Below are 19,186 nucleotides of genomic sequence, written 5' to 3'. Positions count from 1 at the left end.
AAAGGAAGGAGCCCACTTTCCCAGAGCCCTTTGCCATAGGTAGCAGGCTACCAAATTTTGGCCAGGGTACTTACTCTTCAGGCAGCAGGTAGGGATCCAGCACAGGTGGGCTGGGAGAGGACATCTTTGTGAGGGCCATGATGTGTTCAAAGGTGATGTCGGTTTGGGTTCCTGTGTCCACAAGCTGTGACTCTGAAGCAGGTGTGAACATTTTGGTTCGAGGAGTCCTCCTCAACACCTGTACCACAATGGGTTCCTTGGCTGTCTTGAACGCTTCCACAGCCTGGTCATGAGTTGCTCGGGATAAGTCTTTGCCATTGACCTGTTGAGACATATTTAGAGTGGGAGGATTATCATACAGCAGAAACTGGAGAGACTCATTAGTGTCTTGAGAGCTTTGGGATGTAAATGGCCAAATGGAAGGAGCATGTTAGGGGTATCAGAGAACTTCAACTCTCTCTGTTCTGTTTTTTCCAGAGTGGCTGGTTGAGAAAGGGATGAGACTGGAGGTGTACACATCTGCTATTAAATAATAAATCTCACAGCAGGGATGCCTTGGCCTCCAACCAGAATGTGTTTAATGCAATTTTATCACTTGCTAATCTCTGTGAAAGAAAAGAGCAGCCTTAGGCTCTAAGCCTTTATCAGGCAATGATAGCTAACTAGAAATTAATTACATTGTTTTGCTTTCATGGTGTCTATTTTTTCCAGTTTGTGTCAAGTGATAGCAGTCTTCCTTTTCCTTAAAAAGTCCATTGAAAATATCAAACAAATAGCAGTATAAGTCATAGGTAGATATGTCAACTATGGAGAAAGATTTCCAATGACCAATGGCTGGGTAAATAATAAACAGCTAGCTGAATTCTAGGTGTTTCATTTTTCACGGTGTATTGCACATTGTTACTCCTACAGCCCCAATGCCTATTGTCAAGGGCACAACTTAAATAAAAGAACCTCTTAACAGCTCTCTCCTCATGTTCCTAGGAGGCTGAAAGGGTCAAAGCTGTGTTTACCTCTCTTCTCTTTAGTCCTCCCAGTACACCATGTGTGAAAATGTAAGTAGTTCCTGAGTGAGTCACATCACTGAATCCTGGGTCCAGGGTTTTCCCAATGGCATCATGAATACTAACTGCATACAACTAACACAAGATGATACAGAAACTAGAATCTTATTTCTGAAAAATGAAGTCATTCCTATCAGCACAGAAGTCTATTTCATCTGTCTTCTCCCTTCCCCCATTAAAAAAATGTTCTTCTTTTCAGATAGTTTGGAGACATCTCAATGATTAGACTGTAGGACATGTATTTCACAAGTGGTTGCTAATAAAATCAAATACACAGTTGTGGCATAGGAAAGATGTCTCATAGGACACATGGCTGCATTTCTGTGGAAAACAACACTGAGTTATCCACTCACTTCACAGTCGCTTTTGATTCTGGATCTCTGAGATTAACAGTCTGTTCTTTCAATATGCTTGTGTAGGCAAGGCGACACATTTCCCAATGTCAGAGGAAGTCTTTCTCTGTCTGGCATACACAGTCCCCTTAGTAGCTTATCCTTCACAGCATGGTGACAATTAGCTCCATGATCTGAGTTGGGGCATTGCAGCTTCTCTTAGTGTATGCAGAACAGGAGTAGTGATTATGCAGCTGTTTTTTTGTTGCTTTTTCTCTAAACCTTTTCTACTCTGACCCTACAAAATGACAACTAGTATACTAGAGTGCTCTGTAAACAACTGTTGTATTAAGGACTAGATGTCTGGTTCGTTCTATGTAATGAAGCCCAAATGAATCACACCATTGGAGGTTATTATTCATAATATGGAGTCATTCCACTTAAATAATTTACTTCCATCATGAGGGAGGTTAGGCAGAACAAGGACTCAAGCACATGAATGTGGGAATGAGTACACCATCAAACTCCAATTCCCCGTGCCGCATCAGAGGATGTGGGGAAACAGAATGGTTTATACTACAGCTGTCTTCATGCCCCACCTCTGAGGAAAGAATGAAAGCATATGAAGGAATTGTTCCTAGATTTCTAAACCAGATGCACATTGTGGCTCCTTCCTAGCTTAGAAACAAGAGTGCTGAGGGCCTGGGTTGGGAGGCTATGAGGTATGGGAATGAAAATAACTTGGGATACTGGGACCTTTGTGGTGGAACAGAATTATGTGAGCTACGCTGTCCACTAATATGTGGCACCAAAAGTCAAATACTTACACAACACTTACTCAAAATGTTGGTGCTCTGGTTAAGCTTCAATTGTCAACTTCACACACATGGGAAAAGGGAACATCAACTAAGGAATTTCTTCTATTGGATTGGCCTGTGGGTATGTCTGTGAGGCATTTTCTTGATTGTTGAGTGATATGGGGCAGGGACCCAGCTCACTGTGGGTGGTGCCACCCCTGGGCAGGTGGTCCCGGGTTTTATGAGAAAGCAGGCTGAGGACAGGCCAGGGGAGCAAGCCAGTAAGTAGCATTTCTCTGTGGTCTCTGCTTTAGATTCTGCCTCCAGGTTTCTGCTTGAGCTCCTGACCTACCTTCCCTCCATGAAGAACTGAAAGATGTAAGGTGAAATAAATCCTTTTCTACTCAGGTTGGTTTTGGTCACAGTGTTTTATCACAGCAAGAGAAACTAAACTAGAACGGTTGATATAGAAATACTTAAGATTTTGGGAGGTGTGAATATATGTGTGTCTCCTGTTCATATAAAACTTTACTGGCTTGGCTGTATGTCCTCAGTGGAAAATTCTGAAATATAAAATGCTCTGAAATCCAATACTGTGAACCACAGCATCCCAAACTTCCAAATTTCAGAGCATTTCAGAGTTAAGGATGCTCAACTTCTCATTATAATAATAATTCAATGGTAAATTAATGTAGCCAATGCCAAGTAGGCATATTGGTCTTCAGACGCTGATAATCATTGGGAATGGCTTCTACCAACATTAGTTTATCAACAGTGGACTCAGATATTAATATTTTTTTGAGGCTGGGAAAATGGCTTAGTGGATGAGAGAACTTGTTGCACAAGCATGAAGACCTGAGTTTGAATCCCGGCACCCATGTAAAAAGCTTGGCCACATGCATTCCTATAACTCTAGTGCTTTAGGGGATGGAGATAGGAGGATTGCTAGAGTGGACTGGCCAACAGCTTAGCTCCAGGTTCAGTGAGAGACCCTGACTCAGGGAATAGGGTATCTCCCCTGGCCAGAGTGCACACCCATACCTATATACATATTCCACATACACATTACAAACACACACACACATACACACATACACACACAGTATTTGAGAATGATTTGCAAAATCTGTCAAATCTGTGCATTGTGCATTTCCATATAAATACCAGACCTTTTTCTAGAGGGAGTGAACACAGGATTTTCTTAACATGGCAATGCTATAGTTTTTCCTTTTCAACTTCACGCTTTTAAAAAGAAAACATATCTAAGTGGAATGGCAGGATTAAGTCTTCTGGTTGTGTGTAAAAAGGGATTCTTTCTAGGGTCTTCACTTTTCACTCACTCACAATTAGGTCTTAGGACTAGTACAGTAGGCAGACTGGCCAGCCAGCAGCTTCTTACCCTGTGCTGCTTCTGCTAAGAGAATGCACACTGGCCTCACCTCCATCAGATCAGGGGTCTTGTCCTCACAGGGAGACCTGAGCTGTAGGTTCTGATTGTTTTTAGCCCACCACAGTGGCTTTGTATCTTCTGTCTGATGATGGATAGGCCTGAGAATGAGAGGAGGAGTCTGCTAGGAAGTTTCATCTTGGTTCATTTGTAAAGGAGGATGTGAGATAGAGATGGGCCCTTTTGGATTCTGGGCAAGCCATCTATCTAGATGTGGTTTTTTAGAGTTATGACAGCATCTTGGGACCATATGGAAGACTAAATGGGGAAGCCAAGTTAAGGTACTGACAACAGTTGAGCAGAAAAATGGGATGATTACCCTTCTTGATGATGTTATTGAGCAGATGAACTGACCAGGCTTAGAGCCTCTTATCACATGGATTTTTCATCGTATTCAATAGTACATTCTCTAGATTTGAAGCCATTTTATTTGGATCTTGTGACCATAGTCCAAAACATCCTAAGAGGTGTAAATATGCACAAGCTCACTGCAAAATTAGACGCGAGTGTATTTTTCCAATGGTTCCTTAGAACATTCTTCTACCCGTATCCAAGAATTTGTAGACATGTGTCCTTGAAAGGTGCATCTGCATCAGCTCACCTCTACAGAACAATGATGCTAAGTATGGCTTTGTTTGCATAAATTTTATAAACCTATGTGTGAACCACCATATGGACATTTATGTGATACCTCAAAAGGACTACATGAAGGACCTGTGCAGCTCAGTCTGAGTCTGCAGCAGCTTTTCTATTCAGTTATGGGGGAAGATCATGGCCTGGGACACTGAGAAATGAAGGCCTTTCATGATGCAGGAGATGTCACCACTGTGTATGTCTGGCTCTCATCAAAAGGGATTTCTGAGAAGTATAGCTAAGGGTGTAATTGTAGTAATCTAGTGCCATGTGGTTTTTCCACCAAACACAGTTCAAATTCATTCTTGTAAAAGCCCAGTGACCTCTCTTACAACTCAAGAACTGAGTGACCAGAGATGTAACTGTGGATCAGTCCAGAGGTGGAATCCTGGCTGAGGCCTTTGGACCTGTTTCCTCATTGGAAGAAGATGTAATTATGATGTGATGCTCCTTTGGGTTATTTATTATTCAGTTTAAGATAATCTATGCATAACGTCTAACACAGTGTTGCAAAGCAATCCTAAGACACTGATACTAAGAGACAGCCTATAAATGAAACAGCAAGCTCCAGCCTGGTGAGGTGGTCTTGATAGAGATTTGTTTCCTGAAAAACTTCCAGCTCCCTGCCCATCTTGTGTTCCTGGCTCTCAATATATGTAGGCATCTATTCAGGCTTCAACATGGGATCCTCAGGGGTGGAGAGTGGGGGCCGCAATAGATAAATTTCAGAGGACTTGACCCCTGCCACACAAGCTTCTTGACAAGGTATTTTCAGGATCATTACATTCCCTCAAAAGATGAGGAGGCAAGGCGGGAGTTTACTATCCTAGACAATCCATTTTTGCAGCCAAATTTGTTTTGAATTACCTCGTGCACATAACACTTATTACACTGTCATCGTGCAATCACATCACCAAGAGACTTAGTGAGGTGATGACTCTGGTGCCTGCTGGCAGCCAATCGAGAATGACAACCTTTATTCTCGGGATTAGCATGGCATCTATATTACACATAACAGTGCCGATGATGGCTGCGATTAGAGACGGGACGCACATCCAGTGACGTTTGGCCCAGTCAAATTAAATATCATTAACTCGCCCAATTGAGCAGATTGCCTTTAAAACAGTTTATATAGCTCTAAAACCAAATGAATAAAATGTTTTGGAACAAGAAATGCTGATTGCAAAGTTTATCTTTATTATAAATTAAATGCCTAAATTATTCACCTTAGGCTCCACCAGGATCTCCCCTGGGACAGAGGGGCAGTTATGGAAAAAATCCAATCAGTGAGTTTTAAGGCAAACAGTCCCACTACAAATATAACATGACACTAAGGAACCTTAAAGAGGTCCTTTAGAGCAATGTCTCCTGCAACGAGATGGTATCTGAGGGCATGGGAGGAGTCCTTCCTGGCTCCAGGGAGGCCTTGATAGCATGGGCTGCTGTTCAAGGTGAGGGAGCACTTGTCTTTTCCATAGCTGCTCATGACCATAATACAGAATTGGTGGATAATCCATTTGGGGGTGAAGTTCATTGATGACCCATCTATCTTCAATCATCTGCTCATTCTGCTAGCATTTGCCTTTTGGCTATTGGACTGTCATTGGAAGTATTTCCTGGGGAGCCATGTCAGAAATGGGCAGACGAGTGTGTGGCGGATGGCATTTTACTAAGACAATTAGTGAGCCATTTGATTTAGCTGAGGAGGCTGGGCAGCCCCAAGACTATACATTTTAGGACTATCACTTCCCTAAGACCCAGAAAGAGGCTTGATTGACAGTCTCTATAGACATACCACTGCACACTGTGATCACACAGTGTCACCTTCAAAATCCAGAATTGGGCCAGGGAGATAGCTCAGTGTGTAAAAGTGCTAACTGTGCAAGTCTTGTAACCCAAGTTCAAGTCCCAGAATCTATGTGGATGTGGTGGTGGTGCATATCTGTATTCCCAGTGCTCCTCCAGTGAGATGGGAGGCAGAGGCAGGAAACTTGCTTAAAAGTGGAAGCTCCTGGTCCAGCTAGGCTGGAGTCTGCGGTGCAGTGGCAGAAACAAGAGCTCCTATCTTAACAAGGTGAACCATGACAACCAATGCCCCAAATTGTCCTCTGGCCGCTACATGTGCACCGTGGAACATGAAGTGCCTGTATTCACACATACCCATACCCATACACTAACTACTAACTAAATACATAAATTAATACAGTTAAAAATAACCCAGGAGCCCAGACAGCTTTCAGTGATTTTTTTTTCCGATAACTTAAATATAAGCAGTTGAGATTATCTTAAAATATAATACTTACAAAAGACACACATTAGTCTTTTGAACTTAGAAAATAAATATTTGTGGAGACCCCCTGGGTTTTTTGGGAGAAGCACACCACAACCACCTCTTTTTCTATTACATGTGCGAACGACCCCAGTATAAAATACCAATGCAATCTAAAATTTGAGCTTCCATAAATTGTGCCCCTGGCTAAAATCCAACTTTTAAAGGGATTATTTAATTAACTAAGGGCACTAATTCCATTTTATAAAATATCACACCTCTATTTTGAAACTAATTAAAACTTACATTCCACGAGAAGCAAGAGGTTATGATAAACTACACACACAGAAGAGAAGGTTTCAAGCCCTCATTAGGTTGGACAAAAAAAATCTTTTTCTCATTCAGGAAACTTCTGTGTTTATTAATTTATTTCAAATTTATGATCTGTTCCAGGGCTCAAGGAAGGGAAGGTGACTTCTCTGAAATGTAGGTATCATGGCAGGTAAGAAGAAATATGAATTATAATGAACAAATGCTGTTCAAAGATTATGCAGCTGTGAATGGCACCCCCTCCCAAAATGCATACACACTCATAAATATGGATAATGTACACACATGCACATATACACATATATACCAACATGTTGACTACACTTCCATAGATCTGGTTCAGTCAAAATTTGGATCTACATGGGCAGCTTGGGTTCTAACAGGCACCTCCTTGGGAGGTGCCTTGGGGATTTCTCAGTGTGCTCCATGTGTTTTCTCTCTGCCAAGATCCTGTTCCAAAAGTGTCACCTACATTTATTCACACAACCTTCATGGGAGAGATAAAGTACCTCCCCTTTTTACAGTAGGCCTTCTGAGCATTTGGGCACCTGTTGGAGGTATGGTCATCGTCCCCTTGCTTCTGGAGATGCAGGTCGAATTCATGATATAGACATTGATGAGCTTCAAAAGCATTTGGAGGGGTGCTAGGAAAAAACCTGAGCCCCTATACCTGCTAGATAGATACTTTACATTTGAGGTACATCTTCTGGCCTTGGGTTTCTGAGACAGTCCCACTGCATAGCTCCAGCTTCCCTTGAACTTTCAATCCCCCCATAGTCTCCCAAGTGCTGGGATTAGAGGTATGTACCACCTGGCCCAGCTCTGCTATTTTTTACAAATCAATATCATTGTGTTTAACAATTCACTGGCATTATATCCCACTGTAGCAGCACACACAGAGCATACACTGAGGGAGGAAATGGCGGGACATTTCTGCAAGCATTCTAAGGTCCTAGATGAGATGATTATTTCATTCAGTCATTCCATCTCCTTGGTATAAACTTCTGTTGGTCTCAGAAACAGTTTGGATGAGTCTGTTAGGTGTTTTCTTCAAAGACTCAAAACTTCCTAAAAATAAATGCCTACTCTGAAGCCTCTAATCACCAAAGGAAAAATCACCAAAGACACCTGGGAAGATTCCTCCATCCAGAGAACTGTTGCAATGAGGACATTTAAAATAATGTTAAAAAGTGTTGGATGTTTTGTATTTGCTGTTACCACAGTGATTTCAGTTTCAGAGTTAGGGGAGGATTCTCATGGAATGAAGATGCTCAAGAGCTGGACTGCTACATGGACTAAAGACCATGGTCAAGGCCAAGCTCTGGGCTGTGGCTTGATTGCCTGGGAACAGGCTATTCACATCATAGTGTCTTAGTTTGCTTATCTACAAAATGGGTTAATGGCAGGACCCAACTGACTAGGGTGTTGCTAGAATTAACTAGACTCTGCAAAGAAACTACTAAAGGTTCATGTGCTGGATTATAGTGAGTATTCAATGAATGTTAATTATTTATTTTATTATCTTCAGTGATTGGAAACATTACTAGGGGGCCCATCTCCTTAACCCCATGTGCTGATAAAGTAGTGACCAAAGCTGAGTAACCCTAGGTAAGAGTGGCCCTGCCTGGGGCTCTGAATGAGGGACACAGGCTTTCAGACTCATTAGTGCCCTCGGCTGCAAATGGTGAATATTTAAGAAAACACCTCATAGATGACAACTAACCAGCTAAGGACAGCTCGCACAGTGTCTGGATGCCGGCTGCTGTTACACCTGGGAAAACTTGGGAGCGGGATGACCTCTTCCCAAGTATCATCTGTACATGGCGACAAGAAGATTCACTGTGTGGAGCTTGGCACAGAGTCTGGCTTGTGGTCAGCACTGTTATACACTGTCTACCACAGGACTCAGCCAGATAGGGCTCCTAAAAATTCCACCTGCCAAATTTGAGTAAAAATTACTCTCCAAATAAATTCTATAAGAAAGCCCATGCAAAGTGCTTTTCTGGGCTCCAGGGGCCACCCCGAGGCCCATCATTTTGAAACACATGTCCTCAGTGTCTGTTCTGTGTCTCACACTGAGCTAAATGGTTTACACGTATAATCTGATCCTTGTTGCAGTTAGTTTTCTCATTGCTGTGACCAAATACCTGACAGGAAACCACTTAATGGAGGAAAGGGTGACTGTGGAGCACAATTTGAGGGTGCAACCCACAGGGCAGAGGTGCGTAGTAAGAACAGCTCTCAGCTGTGATGGCAGGAGTGAGGCTGCATCTAGTAGGATCTGAAAGCACAGAGAGGGGAATAGCAGTGCTCAGATAGCTTTTTCCTTGTTATTCAGCCCAAGCCACTGGCCCATAGGATGCTGCCACCCACATGCAGGGTGTTTCTTCCTCCCTCAGCTACCTTTCCCTGGAAAAGCCCTTTTTGATACACCCATAGGTGCGCCTCAGGTGCACCACACATGATGACAATCAAAATTAACCATCACAATCCCATCTTCACACAAGGCCCACTGTAAGCAGGCGGTATTATCCTTGTAGCATGGATGAGGAAATAACAGCCTGAGAACCCAAGCGATTCCTAAAGTTGTGCAACTTATGAGAGTAGCTATGGGGTTTAAACCTAGCAGTTCAAAGCACATGCTATAAACCCCGGACTGCATGGCTGGTAGTCTGTCATCTGACCTGAGCATCAAAGCAACAGAAGGTTGAGGTGTTGAGCCATTGGCATAAGGTGTGAGGAAGAGTCCTCAGCAACAGCACAGAGAGGAGAGGTTGGTCCACGACAAGGAATTGATGCTTGGGGAAAGGAACAAGATCCTTGCAAAGAGTTTTGACTTTTATGTGCCTTGATGCGGATGTCTGACCTTGACCACAGGCCCAGTGGGCCCAGCCTACTGACCTTCCTCAGGAATCAATTGGTAATAGCATCAGGTATACTAAGCAGAGTGGTGAAAGCACTAATTTTGGATATCTGCTCCTGCCCCCACCCCTTCCTACTCAGTTGCAGAGAAGCTGGAGGCAAATATAATTCAGACATTGCCTGTCAAATCTTCTCTTTCAGAGCTGTCTCATAAAATCTCAATGTGTGTGTCCTACAAACATCCTACAAGTGCTGTGAACTCTTTTGATGCAGCACCAATTAAAATGGTACAGTTAGGACAAAAGTGATGCCAGTCATCTGTTCAAACAGAAAAGAAAAGCAACATCACACATTTTTGGAAGCCCTTCAATCCTAAAGAGAAGGAGGCCCAGAAAGCAAAATTTAAAAAATGTTTATTGCATGTCACATCCTCTACTTCATGAGCTTCTCTTAGAATGCTATTTAAAAAGCGTTAAGAAATTTCATTAACACAAAGGTCAGGTAACAAACCAGTGAATGCCAGGAAAAATCAAAGCTAATGTGGAGCCAGTGCAAACAGATTTTTCTGGCTCTTGTGGGTTTGTATCTCAAAGTTTTAGGGCATCCTAAACAATCAGTGGCTTGGAATCATTTTTTCCCTTTGTTTTCCACCCAAAGAAACAGAATTATAATATGTACCACTTAGTTCAAAGCTAATTTTGGCTTCTGTGTAGCAAAGTAGTTCATCCTGTGAGGCAAAACTTCCATTAGAATGACTGTGATAGGGTTCTTGAAGGAGATGCTGTGTGTATTCAGACACACATTTTATACTTCATACACACCTGCTGACACTGGCACCCCAACTCAGTTGATTAAAGCCTGGTACAAGCCTAGACATAAACTACTGGATGTTGAAGGAAAGGAAATTTCTCCTTTTCTTTTCCTACACTAGTCACCATTTTAGCTTGCCAACACATTCTAAATGGATAATAATAATTATGTGTCAATATATGAATTTTAAATGTTCCTTAGATCAAAGCTGCCTGATGACAGCCATGCTGCCTTTCATTTGTGTGAATAATGATGACTGGCACTTCTGAGCATTGTGCCTGTGTCGTTCACTATGCCTAAGCACTTTACATACAGTGGCTCATTCATTTAGTTACTACCCCATGAGAAAATGCTACATCCTGAAAGGTAAGCAGGGCCAGGTCTGGTGAAGAAGGTAGATGCTAATGATTCCACTAGTGCAGGAAGGGGCTAGAATATCAAGGGGGCAGAGGAGCAAGTGTTAGGGTAGGGACTACCCATGAGGAAGAGATGGCCACACTTATGAATGTCCATTGTCATAGAAGTACAGGCTCAAGAGGGGAAGCACTGCCTTATTAGCACTCCATGGTAGGTTATTAGCCACTCCATGGTAGTTTAAAAGAGTTTGAATGTAGCCTTTTAATGCCAAATACAGCTTCATTTCTGAGCTGAGTATCAAGGTAAAACAAATACAAATGCAATGACTTGGAATGAACAAGGGCCTAGGGACATCTAAGGCTCCTCAGGAACTCCTTGTTCTGCTGTTAGCTGGCAGTGTGACTATGGGTTCTCTGTATGGTCTCTGGGCCTATGCCATGCGCCCCGTGAGGGCTTCCTTTCCAAACTCCTGTAGATGTTGAAGGCTCCAGGCTATGACCTGCTACTGGTGTCCTAACCTGTGGTACTGTTTCCCAGGCCTCTGAAATCATACAACCCCACCATGGTGAGGTAAAAGTAGAGAGGGAAAAGAAACAGTCGATTTTGCTTGACTGGGCACACCAGTCACCAATCCTCAACTCCTTTCTGCCAAGAGGGACTCACATTCTCAGGCCCCATGAGAGAAGTTCTCCCAACTTGCTCCTAAAAATCTTTGTTCTCCACATGACCTTTCCCATGTTATTGCTGGTTTACAAACACATCCAAGATATTCAAACCATTTGTCATCAACTTTCCTGGACTTTCAGCTCTTACTCTAAATGGACATCAACAATTCAAAATGACATTATACTGTGTGATTTCCCACATTTTCATTATGAGGATTTTCACAGAGATGGTTGATGTTTCTTCCTCCTGTTGCCCTTTCCCAGGCAGAAAGCTGCAGGACTGGACTCTGCACACAGGTCAGACTTCCTTATTGCTCAGGCTTCCTCAGAACAATGGATCTATACTGACTCACATCAATAGGATCGCTTTGGAGAGTGAGCTGTGTGGCAGACATCCAAAATTAAAGCACAAAACCTCTGTGTTTCTCCTGAACCTTGATCCAATTTTGATTTTTTAATTCCAATTTTTGTTCAACTTGGTGGTGAAATTTAGGCTAGAGGAGAAAATATTTATGTCTTTTCACTTGTGTGAAATTCATTTCTAAATTTGAATATACTTTCTAAAAGGAAAACCTAGATGAACATGGTAGCATATCCCCCAATCCCAGCACATGGGAGGGGACACAGGAGGACGAGGAATTCAAGCCCAATCCCAGCTCCATAGGGAGTGTGAGGCCAGAGTGGGCTATGTGAGACCTTGTGTCAAAAGGCTGAATAAACACAAAATGAAAACAAAACAAGTGAAACAAAAACCCAATCTTTCATCTTTCCAGCTCCAATTTCATTTATAATACATACGACTAGTCCACTGAGGAGGGCATGCACACCTGATACATGTTTCCTGAACTACCAAAATATTCAGTTTGCTGAAACCATTCTTTGTAAGAAGAGATAACTTTTATCAATAGACTGCATATATTCTGAGTTTTCACCACTGAAATGTGCAGTTACTGAATGACCACCATGAGAAATTAAAGAAGAATTCTGTGAAATGTTGGCTGTGTAGAGAGAACTGGCAGAGGTTGAGTGAGGAAAACTGACTTTAGAGATGGCTAAGGGGGAAGATTTAGAACCACCATGAATCAAAATAAAGTTAAGTTTGTACTTCTTTCTCAAAGATTTATAAATATGGCTGACAAATGGCACAGAAAGAATAATGGTGACATTCTTGGATATTTATCACCTGTAGAGTAGGAAATAAAATGACTCGCCCTCTCAACTTTGCAGTTGCTGAAGGGCTTAAAGAATGATCACATTATAATAATTGATCCTTGCTTTTTTGTGATTAGATCCTGGAAAATGAGACTGGTAGAAGTTCCATATTTTAGCATTAAAGAACATCTGGAGAGTGGGTGTCTGTGATATATTTGTTGATCTATGCAGAAAAAAAATAAGGATGCTTGTGGAGTGAACTGGGGAAAAGCACTATAAGATTCGTGAGGTATATGCCAGGTGGCCAAATGCTGCTACAGTCAACAAAACAGTACATAGGCATTTAAAGAAACCACAGAGCTCTCCCAAGCCTCAGTTTCTCCAGATGTAAGCTGGAAAACTGTTCTGGGTGGTGATTTTCTACGTGTTTGTGCAGTTGTGCATGCATGTGTGTGCACGTGTGTGGAGGCCATAGGTCAATGCTGGATGTCTTCCTCAATCTCTTTCTACCTTGGTTTTTGAGAAAGGGTCTCTCACTGAACTTATAGCTCACTAATTATGCTAGGCTAGCTGACCAGTAAGTACCAGGGATCCACTTGTCTCTGCCTCCCCAGAGCTGGGATTACAGACATGTATCCCTGTGCCTGACTTTTTACATGGGTGCTAGGGATCCAAACTCAGGTCTTCATACTTGGAAGGCAAGCAGTTTAGTGACTGACCCACCTCCTTAGCCCTGAACATTGTTTTTTTTTTTTTTTTAATAAATGTGTCAGGAACCTTGTTAGATTGGTACCGAAGGCCCTCTTGCATTATTTCAGATTGTCCCATATTAGGTACCTGGGACTGTTTACCACCTTTTAAGATAAAATTCCACAATCTCTTGCCCCAAGCATCCTGTCACATCCTGGAGAAGGATCTGAACCCCAAGTCCTTTCCCATCCAAGGGATACTCAGTTAAAACCTCCTGACTTAATTTACCTGCTCCAGTTTTGGTTACACACTGGCGCTGTATCTGGGTGGTAGGTCCTTTGAACAACTCCCTGATTCTCAGGTCCAGCAGAGGACAAAGAAGAGACAAACACCCTGATTGTGGTCAACTAAAGAAAGTCTTTTTTGTTTTTTAATTGAGACAAGTTCTCATGTAGCCCAGGCTAGGCTCAAACTCACTATGTAGCCACAGATGAGGCTGATCTTGAACTCTTGATTCTTATGCCTCCAGCTCCTAAGGGATGGGATTATATAGGCATGTACCACCAAACCTAGTTTATTCAGTGCTGGGGATTCAACCCAGGGCTTTGTGCATGCAAGGCAAGCACTCTATCAACTGAGCTATATCTCTAGCCCGAAAGTCTGTTTGGATGATAAAATAATCTTGGGACTGTTCTAGTGAAATGCTCACTGGAGAAACCTTTGGGGTTAACCTGGCCCAATTCTTCAATTTCTCTTTTGCAGTTGAATTGGGAGTTTTTGAATTGAAGTTTTCAAAGGGTTGTTGTTTTGAAAGGAGAGAGAATACAAGTGTTTGCAGGGATGTAAGAATCAGCGTGTGGGCTCCAATCCTTCAAGAGAGAAAAAACCTGCAGCATTTTCTAAGATGATTTATTAGACATGAGTAGAATTTGCTAGAAATCTACCAGGAGGAAATCATCTGGGAAGGAGTTAATGAACCAAACCAAACACTTGATAATGTAATTAGAACAGGAGAAAACGTAGGGGCTTTCCAGAGAGGAGGTGGGGGCTGAGCAGAGAATATGTGCATGAGTTTGATTATGTGAAGGTTGGAGAAGGGATGTAACAAATTGCTTACAGAGTTGCAGAGTTAAGGAGTGACATATATAGTGTCCATGCTTCATTCATTGTAGTGAGAAAGGGTGCCCAGCTGGGTGGAAACAGACTCACAGCTCTGCTTCAGCTGAGTGCTGTGTGGGTCTTAGCAAAGCAATGAGACTGCTGGCGGCAAAAATCTGGATTCTCATCACACGAATGGCAGAGACAGCCACGGGAGGATCTGTGTGTTGATCTAGTTGCTCTAGGCAACAGTAAATTTCCCCCCTGCTTTTGTTTGGGTCTGGATTTTTTTCTCCCTTTAAACCTCCTCTTAGTGTAATTTGAAATAAACAATATGAAGCTCCCTAAGCTTTTCTCTGACCTCGTTTCATCCTGCCTTATAGATGAGCTCATGGCCAAGTGTCGTACCATAGCTGAACATGCACAAGGGAAATTCCTGTCCTAACTGCTGTCCCAGGCATTGCACAGACTGTTGTGTGACAGGCTCTCTTTCATTTACATGGATGTATAGCTCTAAATAAACATGCATATTAGGTTTGTGATTGGAAAACACATCTTCCCTTCATTAGGAATCTATGGTAGAGTCATATAGCACTGCTTACTTTCCTTAGTGCTTTCATATGCTCTATCTATAGCAGTATGTGTTAAACTTGGGATGGTCCCTGGAAACAAACTATGCATGTGAGACACATGCATGATAGTTACCCTTAAAGACCTCAAGCTCCTCCTGCCAGGCTGACAGTTTTGTGTCTCTGGCCAGAGTCTCAGCCTTTGGCTCTTCTAGTTCTTAGCACTGGCCATCACTACTTTGTGGGAACTTGCTGGATGTCTCTATCTCTGGGTTGAAAGCACTGTGAAGAACATGACCTCGTGAATTCTGTGCCCACTACAGTATGCCCAGTGGCTGTTCCTACTTGGTATAATGGAAGTGCTCAATAAGTAACTTAAGGAAATGCCTGAATCATAACATTTTCTTCCAGTGCACTGGTATATCCATCTCTACATATTTCAAAGAAGACTTTTCCTTATATATTTCTCCTGAAGCCTGTTCTCCATGGTTCCTTTCAAAGAAATGACAGTACCAATGATGCCCAAAGATGTCCATGTAAGTTGACTGCTCTAGATCCATATCCATCCTTATATCTGTCTCCATGGAGACCTGTATCCCTAATTTTGGAAGTCTGGATACCCACACGTTCTCTAGAATTATTTTCTTTTTCGGTCCCCAGAGCCTTCATTGGCTCATCTGATAATATGTCAGTATTCAGAGATAGCCCATGTCTAACAGCCTCTAGGCACAGCATACATACTTGAACACTCCTAACACCCTAGGAAAGAGAGATTGCATTTGTGCTTTGGAGGCAGCAGCTAAGGTTCACAGAGGCCCAGGCACTATTTCATAGCAGCTCAATGACAGGGCCACAAGAGCAGCGTGAATCTCCTCTTCTAACAAAGTAGACATGGCAGGAGGGGGTGTATCTCTTGAAGTAGTTTTTAGCCTCTCCTCCCTCAGCATGTGGCTTAGAGAACACAGTAGGGACTCAATAAATGCTGCCTTGGGACAATTCTAGACTGGGGTAATTTGTAGTGAAATCCCTCTCCTCTTCAACAAAACCCAGGTAAGTTTGCATGTAAGCGAGGAGTCACCCTGACACCCCATTTTACCTGATAATCACTTCTGTCTTATAGAGGAGGAAACATCACTGCTTCCTGTTCACATACTGCTGTGATGCACCTGTGGAATCCCATACAGCTGCAGCGTTTATACCAGTGTAATACTTCCTTTCTGGCCTCATCTGGCTCTGGAATGCAAACCTTGATGACAGGGATTTTCCTCTCCACCCTATGACATGATGCCAGGAAGGAGGCATCTGCTGATGTGTGCTGGAGGAACTCATGTTCCACCTGTCACTGTGTTAGGCAGTCCTGCGGCATGATCTTGTCTCTGACACCTACTGACTGGGTATCCCCAGGCAATTCGGTCACTTCCCTGTCTCATCTGTAGAAAAGAAATAACTAGTCTCTGTACTTGGGGGGTGGTGTGAGGATTGTATGAATCTATGACTCATGTCCCTAATATGTGTGTGTGACAGTCATTCTCTAATGTATCATTCTTAGGATGAAGATGATAACCAAGTTGCTGGAAATCCTCATGATGGGTCCTCACTGGTAATGAAGATAAAGAATATAATGCTGGAGCCTCCCCTGGGGTTCCTTAACCATGGTGGACAAGGAGTCTGGTTGGTGCTGAAATGTCTTGGCTGATTAAGAAGTGGCTCAATCTTTTGTCCTCATCTCTCATTGGTGATTTCCTCTCTCCTTTTGCCCTTGGGGAGCAGATACTTCTTCTCAGGTTCCTATCCCTGGAGGAACTTCAATGTCAACTTCAAGTTTATGTAGTTGCAGAAAGAGCGGTGAGACAGACACTTGGAACAACTTAGACTTTAAACACCTATCCCAACACTGCAAACCTTAGACTTACAAACTTGCCAGAGAGAGGAAAATAGAAAAGGGTAGCTACCAAGCCCAGGAAATGGAGAAAGGCATCTCTTGTTAGCAAGTTATTCTAAGCAGGAGCACATGGCTACAGCCTTTAAATGTAGAATATGGTAGCTGGTATCTAACATGCATAGAGCATGCTTCACAAGTTTCACATGAAAGTCACTTCATAAGTAGATAAAATTAAAACGCATGGGAGGTAGCACTCTGGATACATACTCTGCCTTTCACTTCCTATAGACAACTGAAATCTTGCTACATGGGATCATAATTTCTACCTTTTTGAGACTCCCCAGATAGGAAACAGCTGCTCAATAAAGCAAAATTGGCTTGTAATCTTTAGAGTTTTCTTTTATTAAAATGCATGTCACTTCTAATGTAATGTGCCATGGCACTGTGGGGGGGGGGAGAGAAATAATTGATTGCCACGTATGGCAAAACAGGAGCGTGTGTTAGGGTAAACTGCTTAACACACTGGGAGAAAACTGTGATTCTCCCAGATGTCTCTCAAATTAACTCTGCTTCCATTGGTAGGAGGCTGTGAATAGTAAATCTCGCCTGTGTTATTCAGGTCATGTGTTGTTTTTTACAAAAGACACACACTTGGAGCTTTGGATTTCTTTAGATAGAAACATGCAAAATGCAGGAGAAGTGTGTATAAAAAGACGAGTTCTAACCGGAGTCTGACAGATGTCTTCCTTCTTTTGCAACAAATGCTACAGCTTGTGAGAGTGATTTTACTGATGAAGAGTGCTCCACACTAAGAAGACTAAAGCAGTACTGAATGGCTTTCTCTACCTTCCCCCTTTCTTTCTCTTTCTTTTGCAATACTGGGGATTGAATTTAGGGCCTTGTGCATGGTAGGCAAGTGCTCTACTACTGAACCGTATCCTCAGCTCAACATATAAATAAATATACATATATTTATGTGTATGTATGTGTGTGTATATATCTCTATCTCTATCTATCTATCTATCTATCTATCTATCTATCTATCTATCTATCTATCATCTATCTAGATACATGTGCATGGGCACATGTGTGTTCACATGTGTGTGGAGGCCAGAGGTTGATATCAGGTGTCTTCCTTAATCACTTTCCACTTTATTTACTGAGGCAAGGTCTCTCACTGAACCCAGAGCTTGAGAATTCAGTTAGTGTAGCTAGCCAATTGGCCTCAGGGATCTTGTTTCTGCCTTCTAAGCACTGGAATTACAGAAGGGCTACCACCCAATATTTTATACTTACAGTTTTAAAAAAATTATTTTTATTTTGTGTGTGCATGATGTGTGTGGAGGGGGCACACATTGGCGGTCAGAGGACAACTTTATAGAGCTGGTTCTTTCTGCACACCTTTATGTAGCTTCTGGGAATCAAACTCAGGTCACCAGGCTTATGGTGAAAGTGCTTTACCTTCTAAGCCATGTTGCCAGCCCTTGTATATTTTTAACAGAGCTGTACAGCCAGCCAATCTCTTTTCCTTCTATTCTTATTTTTGATTTACATCCCTTCAGAATTTGGAGTCAGAGGAGATTTAAATATACATGTTGCTAGATCTCTTTTTAATAGTTTTATTAAATATTGAGTAAGTTTAAAAATTTGTAAGATGATACATAAAGAATATCATAATGAGTACCCATAAACCCAGTACCCCTTTGAGAAATAGAACATCACCAGTGCATTGCCAGCTGGCTTGACAAGTTGAGCGTCAAATGTTCATGAATGAGCACAGGTGCCTGGAAGAGCCAAGCAAACAAGGTGGCTTTGGGGAAGGACTCGCTGTCCCAGCTATCAGGAGTTATTGCTTAGTCATAATGCCATATAACAACCATTGTATGCACCCATCAACAGGACAAAAGAGGAAGGCCAGAAAGAGGTTCAATCACAAGGAGAAACTGGCATTTCCCCTTCATATGGAAAAGGTAAAAGATGGGCTTTTCTCTAAGGTATATTACAAAATCCATTTATGAGAAAAATGAAGTTTAGCTCCAACATTATGCCATACATGAAAAAAAACAGAAAGACAAACTGATGTGAATCTCTATGAAACTTTATAAAATATGCATGGAGGAGAATAAAGGAGAGCATCTTTATGACTTTGGAGTAGAAAACACACTTCCTAACAAAGACACAGAAAGCAAACCACAATAAAAAAGATGTATTAAGGTGTTGGGTTTCCTA

General features: G+C 42.2%; 1 protein-coding gene across 2 annotated transcripts in view; it reads right to left on the bottom strand.

Annotated features, from left to right (window-relative positions):
• Pdzrn3 (PDZ domain containing ring finger 3) overlaps positions 1-19,186 on the bottom strand; it is a 249,652-nt gene that overhangs the window by 21,811 nt on the left and 208,655 nt on the right. For both annotated transcript variants that reach the window (XM_008831584.3, XM_008831585.3), the window contains one exon: positions 75-322. In XM_008831584.3, the coding sequence (XP_008829806.1) occupies positions 75-322 (248 nt within the window). The remainder of the gene's footprint in view (positions 1-74; positions 323-19,186) is intronic.

Source organism: Nannospalax galili, unplaced genomic scaffold (genome assembly GCF_000622305.1).
Source record: "Nannospalax galili isolate Female #2095 unplaced genomic scaffold, S.galili_v1.0 scaffold114, whole genome shotgun sequence".
Lineage (NCBI taxonomy): Eukaryota > Metazoa > Chordata > Mammalia > Rodentia > Spalacidae > Nannospalax > Nannospalax galili.
Note: the sequence above shows the minus strand (reverse complement) of the source record. Positions and strands in the feature narration are given on the sequence as shown.